The sequence below is a fragment of the Periophthalmus magnuspinnatus genome, chromosome 14 (assembly GCF_009829125.3).
Source record: "Periophthalmus magnuspinnatus isolate fPerMag1 chromosome 14, fPerMag1.2.pri, whole genome shotgun sequence".
Lineage (NCBI taxonomy): Eukaryota > Metazoa > Chordata > Actinopteri > Gobiiformes > Gobiidae > Periophthalmus > Periophthalmus magnuspinnatus.
Genome location: NC_047139.1, coordinates 2,164,220 through 2,171,172, shown reverse-complemented (window position 1 = coordinate 2,171,172; position 6,953 = coordinate 2,164,220). Strand labels below are relative to the sequence as shown.

The 6,953-nt window shown below is 44.4% G+C and overlaps 1 protein-coding gene across 3 annotated transcripts in view; it reads left to right on the top strand.

Moving 5' to 3' along the window:
- LOC117381215 (NACHT, LRR and PYD domains-containing protein 3-like) overlaps positions 1–6,953 on the top strand; it is an 81,297-nt gene that overhangs the window by 40,937 nt on the left and 33,407 nt on the right. For 2 of the 3 annotated variants that reach the window (XM_055226604.1, XM_055226607.1), the window contains exons 3-9: positions 3,243–3,341; positions 3,405–3,474; positions 3,575–3,773; positions 3,861–5,646; positions 5,717–5,890; positions 6,483–6,650; positions 6,716–6,880. In XM_055226604.1, the coding sequence (XP_055082579.1) occupies positions 3,243–3,341; positions 3,405–3,474; positions 3,575–3,773; positions 3,861–5,646; positions 5,717–5,890; positions 6,483–6,650; positions 6,716–6,880 (2,661 nt within the window). Of the gene's footprint in view, positions 1–972; positions 1,012–2,472; positions 2,604–3,242; positions 3,342–3,404; positions 3,475–3,574; positions 3,774–3,860; positions 5,647–5,716; positions 5,891–6,482; positions 6,651–6,715; positions 6,881–6,953 lie in introns of those variants that run through there. The other variant, XM_055226605.1, reaches the window with a different exon arrangement.

The window sequence follows — 6,953 nt, the reverse complement described above, 5'->3', positions numbered from 1 at the left end:
TTATTCTGTAAAGCACTTTGAATTACCTTGTGTACGAATTGTGCTATACAAATAAATTTGCCTTGCCTTGCCTTATTGTTATTTTCACTATTATTATTAGTATTAGTTTTTTTTTTTCTCTCTCCTCAGTTAGATTTTTTTTTTTCCTCCACACACACACACACACACACACACACACACACACACACACACTCACACACACACTCACACACATATTTACAAAGAAACCAAGACAGATACACAGATACACACACCAAATGCCAAACCCTTCTCTGTATATAGTAAGCTGTAAATATTGTATGTTTTTCTCTGTCACTGGGTGTTATTCAATTAAAAAATGATTTCCAGTAAACAGTGAATGGAACAGGAAGTGCTGCATATTTTAAGCAAACTGGAACTAGCCAAACTGGTCTATAAAAAGGGCGTATTAAAACAGTTCAACATGTTTTAAAAGCCAGTGCATAAAGGTGAGTTTTTAATGTGGATTTAGTTTGGGCCAAACACAGGTGTGATGTGGTCCTGTCTCCTGGTCCCTGTCAGTAAATGGAAGCTGCATCGTGGACCGTTTGCAGCCTGCCAATAGATTACTGGTCCAACCCACAATATCGATAATCAAGATGACACGAGATAAATACATGGGCTGCTCTCTCCAGTTCATTACAGGGGAGGGAAGATGTGATTTTACCCAACAGTCTTAAAAAGCTTCAATTGACAATGAAGCTAATTTGTTTTTTCAGTTTAAAAGACCTGTCCAAAATTACACCCTGTTTTCTGACAGATGACCAACAGTAGGGAGATAATAAACTAAGAACATTTAAATCAGAATTAAAATCTTCTTGAATAAACTCAACAGCAGCCTCCTGTCACTCACCTGAGTGAAGCCCCGCCCACCTGGACTGCAGCCAATAGAGGAGCGGCTCTGACTCACTCCAGAAAGAACGTAAAAACAAATATCTTTCTTCAACTGCGCACTTTTCTCTAAGACACTTTGGACTCTTTGGATCCGCTCAGGTTTCACTCATTTGATTATATTTAACACTGGGTTTAGTCCTGGTTTAGTCCTGGTTCAGTGCTGTTTTAGTCCTGGTTTAGTCCTGGTTTAGTCCTAGTTTAGTCCTTGTTTAGTCCTTGTTTAGTCCTGGTTTAGTCCTGGTTTAGTCCGGTTTAGTCCTGGTTCAGTGCTGGTTTAGTCCTGGTTTAGTCCTGGTTTATTTCCTGGTTTAGTTCCTGGTTTAGTTCCTGGTTTATTTCCTGGTTTATTTCCTGGTTTAGTTCCTGGTTTATTTCCTGGTTTAGTCCTGGTTTAGTCCTGGTTTAGTCCTGGTTTAGTCCTGGTTCAGTGCTGGTTTAGTCCTGGTTTAGTCCTGGTTTGGTACAGATTTAGTTTACACCCGAGTTGGTCCTGGTTTATTTCCTGGTTTATTTCCTGGTTTAGTTCCTGGTTTATTTCCTGGTTTATTTCCTGGTTTAGTTCCTGGTTTATTTCCTGGTTTATTTCCTGGTTACAGTCTTGTTGTGTCGTTATGTCTCACAGTTTGAGAGGGCCAGTTTCAGCTTTATCTAAACTTACTGTATGTTTCCCATTAACTGGACTCTCAGAATCATGAGTCTTTATGTTCTTAGTTTTGTTTCTTCTGTGGATCAGATGAAACAGGTGAAACTCCTTCAACATCCTTAAACATTAACAGTGTTGAAGTGTTTCTGTTCTGATTTATCTCTTATGATGTTAAATATATTTAACTACATACAGCACATGTCCATATCAGATCTATGGACGTGTCTCTTTTACTCAGTGTCATGATCCTTTTATTGTCCCTCTCATAGTTTCCTCTTATAGATGTTGTGATCTGTTTGTTTAATTGACTTGTGGATGTTTTATTATTAGTTGAACTATTGTGGTATTAGTTAGAACTATGATTATTAAATTGAACTATTATATACATGTTCTGACACACCCGGGCCTCACCTGTGCCTATTAAAGGGGAGGTGCTTAGTGCAGCAGGTGTTACATATGTGGGAGGAACAGTCTTTAAACCGTGTTAAGGGAGTGCATGGAAATAAAGGGCATTTGAAGTGAATCTTTTTGAGCATTGAGCTCATTTTTTAGGAAACTCACATCTGAAACACCAAAAACATTTGCAACCGAGTGTCTTTGTGGCACAGGGTCACCTGGCCTCTACAGTCTAATATGTGGAGTGTGCGTTTTATGAGTCATGTCTTTATAAATCAGATATAAGTAAAAGTCTGAGTTCTGATTACTGTTTTTTTGATGGAAGGTCATTTTGTGTTTTTGTTTCTTCTCAATGTGAACATTTCATTGTACAGTTGTATTTCATAAATGTTTAGCTCTTTTGGCGTCTCCTTCTTTACATTTTGATGTGAAAGTTTCTTTATGGAGACACTTGACAAAACTACATGAGATGAACCATGTGAGCAGTGGGCGGGGCTAAACAGTGTGATGTCATTCTGTAGGACTCTGGACTGAGCATGGATCAGAGAGAGACCAGAGAGGACGCAGCCCCTCCCACCACCAGCAGGGCGGCGCTGGGAAGTGAATGGTCTCATGACCGACTGATTACTTTTAAAAAGGAGCATGGTCCACAGTGAGTCTGAGCCAAAGATTAGATCTGCCTGTTGGAGTGTGTTTACATGCACAGAAGAAATCTGACCACAAACACCAGGTTTACATGTGTCGGGTCATTGTAGGATTAGGGTCAAACTCAACTGATTTTAGTCTTCACTGATCTTTGTCGTTGCTGCGTTTGTTTGACCTTTTTGATCTATTTTCTTCTTTAACACATGAGGTGTAAAAATCGGAATGAAATGACATCAGATTTAACTTTTTAAAGTCACATTTGAGTAATCTGACAACTGTAGAAATCAGATTATGATCAGATTTTAAGTGTGCATTTAAACACAGACACTGAAGGATTTTAAGAGTGAAAACGTTTAACAAACATCCATTACATTCAGTGTCACTGTCAGGCCTCGACCTGGACCAGAGTCTGGACATGAACAACTTTGAGGTTTAAAATAAAAACATGTTAACAATAGAATGAATTTAGAGAAATAATGAAAGAGAAAATACTTTGTAAAATGTAGTGTTTCTTTGTTCAAACTGTGGCACTGCAGCGTCTGTGGTGAGGGCCTCATGAACACTTTGTACAAGTATCAGACCTGAGTCATAACAGTCCCATGTGTTTTACTGTGACTGAAGTGTGTTTTCTTCTTCTGTGTCTCAGGATCCACCAGAAACATCCTCCATCTGAACCTGGTCCCATCTGTGAGTCCCTCAGGAGTGACTGGTCTATGGATAAGCCACTTGATTTTGCCAAAGACCCGTGAGTTTCCCCTGAATAAAACAGTTGAAATGAACATAAGTGTTTGATGAGTCTCTTTCACAGAGTGGAGCAGCAGGGTCCAGAGGTCTCCAGTGGTCAGCACCATCAGACACAGCTGGACTCCATATTTAAGGTCTGTCACTAAAGTTTGTAAATGTTCAGATGAATGAGAACTTGTTCCACACAGATCTGACACTGACTGCATTTGTGTTGTTTATAATGTGTCTGTTCAGCTTCTGGAGGAGGACATCTTCACTTTTGTCCAGAAGGAGCTGAAGAAGCTCCACAAGGTTCTGAGTACAGATTACCCAGAATGCTTAGAACCTGTGGAGGGTGAAGAGCAGAGGAGCAGCAGTGAGGCTGTTCTGAAGATCACACTGAACTTCCTGAGGAGGATGAAACAGAAGGAGCTGGCTGAGCGTCTGTGGAGCAGTAGGACCATTTAAAACATTTAACAAGGTGCTCACAGTCGTTTTATATTCTCTGAGACTCAGGCCTGTATCTGTTGTCTTCATTCAGGGACTTATTCTGGAGTTTATCGGCGTAAACTGAAGTCTAACCTGCAGCAGAAGTTTGAGTGTGTGTTTGAGGGCATCGCTAAAGCAGGAAACCCCACCCTTCTGAATCAGATCTACACAGAGCTCTACATCACAGAGGGAGGGTCTTCAGAGGTCAACCAGGAACATGAGGTCAGACACATGGAAACAGCCTCCAGGAAACCAGGCCCAGCAGAGAGAGTCATCACATGTGAAGACATGTTTAAAGGCCCAGCTCACACACATGGACCAATTAGAACAGTGCTGACAAAGGGAGTGGCTGGCATCGGGAAAACAGTGCTCACTCAGAAGTTCAGTCTGGACTGGGCTGAAGGCAAAGCCAACCAGGACATACAGCTGCTGTTCCCGTTCACTTTCAGAGCACTCAATGTGCTGAAGGAGAGAAGCTTCAGCTTGGTGACACTTGTTCATCACTTCTTTAGTCAAACACAAACAGAACTCTGCAGCTTTGAAGACCTCCAGGTGCTCTTCATCTTTGACGGTCTGGATGAGTGCAGACTTCCTCTGGACTTCACCAAAACCAAGGCCCTGACCGACCCCACAGAGTCCACCTCACTGCACGTGCTGCTGGTAAACCTCATCAGGGGGAGTCTGCTTCCCTCCGCTCGCCTCTGGATAACCACACGACCCGCGGCGGCCAATCAGATCCCTGCTGAGTGCGTCTCCATGGTGACAGAGGTCAGAGGGTTTACCGACCCACAGAAGGAGCAGTACTTCAGGAAGAGGTTCAGCGATGAGGCCGACACAATCATCTCCCACATCAAGACGTCCAGAAGCCTCCACATCATGTGCTACATGCCAATCTTCTGCTGGATCACTGCCACAGTCCTGGAGCATATGTTGAAAAGCAGAGAGAGAGGAGAGCTGCCCAAGACCCTGACTCAGATGTACATCCATTTCCTGGTGGTTGAGGCCAAAGTCATGAAGATCAAGTATGAAGGAGGATCTGAGACAGACTCACACTGGAGTCCAGAGACCAGGAAGATGGTGGAGTCTCTGGGAAAACTGGCCTTTGAGCAGCTGCAGAAAGGAAACCTGATCTTCTACGAGTGTGACCTGAGGGAGTGTGGGCTGGACGCTGCAGCGGCCTCAGTGTACTCTGGAGTGTTCACACAGGTCTTTAGAGAGGAGCCAGGCCTGTACCAGGACAAGGTCTACTGCTTCATCCATCTGAGTGTGCAGGAGTTTCTGGCTGCTCTTCACGTCCATCAGACCTTCATCAACACTGGGATCAACCTGCTCTCCAAGAAACAAACATCATCACGGTCAAATATTTTTAGCAGTAAATCAGTCCAGTTTTACCAGACAGCTGTGGACCAGGCCTTGCAGAGTCCAAATGGACACCTAGACCTGCTCCTCCGCTTCCTCCTGGGTCTTTCACTGTCGACCAATCAGAGCCTTCTACAAGGTCTGATGACACAGACAGAAAGTCGCTCCCAGACCAATAAGAATACAACTGAGTACATCAAGAAGAAGCTGAGTGAGGATATGTCTGCAGAGAGGAGCATCAACCTGCTCCACTGTCTGAATGAACTAAATGAGCATTCTCTGGTGGAGCAGATCCAACAGGTCCTGAGTTCAGGACATCTGTCTGAAGGTGGACTGTCTCCTGCTCAGTGGTCAGCTCTGGCCTTCATCTTACTGTCATCAGAAGAAGATCTGGACCAGTTTGAGCTGAAGAAATACTGTGCTTCAGAGGAGGCTCTCCTGAGGCTGCTGCCAGTGGTCAAGGCCTCCAACAAAGCTCTGTGAGTAACATTTGTTTAACAGAGGATGGTTTGATTCAACTTCTACATGAACAATGTTTTCTCTCTCCAGACTGAGCAGCTGTAACCTGTCAGAGAGAAGCTGTGAAGCTCTGTCCTCAGTCCTCAGCTCCCAGTCCTCTAGTCTGAGAGTCCTGGATCTCAGTCTCAACGACGTGAAGGACTCAGGGCTGAAGATGTTGTCTGTTGGTCTGAAGAGTCCTCACTGTAAACTGGAACAGCTCAGGTCAGAGGAGTTAAAATTACTCACTATTATAACATAACCTTTTAGTCGTTGCATTGGAAAACAAAATTTGATAAAATTAACATAAATATATAAAGATATGGGCTTTTTATCATTTTTGGTTTAATGTAGGGGCAGAGTGGGGCTCTGAAATCTACTGGGAGCACTTAAAATTTCACAGTCCATAAGTAATCAAAAAAATATAAAAAGTTAAATTAGCCTAAACAAATAATAATAAGGCCTGTTATATTTTTAAAGGGCCACATTACATTTAATTACATTTGATAAAAGTAACAAAGATATTGATCTTTTTATTAGTTTCATTTTGGGTTAAATGCAGGGGCGGAGTGGGGCCAGCCCAGAAAGAAACAACTCTCCACATGGGACGGGTCCGTCGTTGACCGCTCCTCACAGAGCCACAGCAGAGTCGCTCTGTGTCAGATGGAGAGATGTGAGGGGGTGGAGCTCCCTTCAGCCACACCCCTCTCACATCTCTCACGTCTGGAGTCAAACAAGCCCAGCACCGGCCCACATAGGCTGAGGCTTAAACTCTTGTGTGGTGGTTCTAGTCTCTAATGTCCCTCTGTCTCCTCAGTCTGTCCCTCTGTGGACTGTCCCCTCACAGCTGTGGGCCTCTGCCCTCAGTCCTCAGCTCCTCCAGTCTCACACACCTGGATCTCAGTCACAACGACCTCCAGGACTCAGGAGTGGAGCTGCTGTGTTCTGGACTGAAGAGCGCCCCCTGCAGACTGGAGACTCTCAGGTGAGACGCTCCCATGATGCACTCTGTCCCCTTGTGTCCACATGAGTGTAATGCTGTGTCTTTAGGCTGTCTGGATGTCTGGTCTCACAGAGGGGTGGTGCTGCTCTGGCCTCAGCTCTGAGCTCCGCCCCCTCCCACCTGAGAGAGTTAGACCTGAGCTACAACCATCCAGGACCCTCAGCAGAGCTCCTGACCGCTCTACAGGACCAGCGCCCCCTGCTGTCTGTAAGGTGAGAGCGCCCCCTGCTGTCTGTCAAAGGCACAACCACACACACAGCAGCACACTGGAGGTGAGGCCTTTAG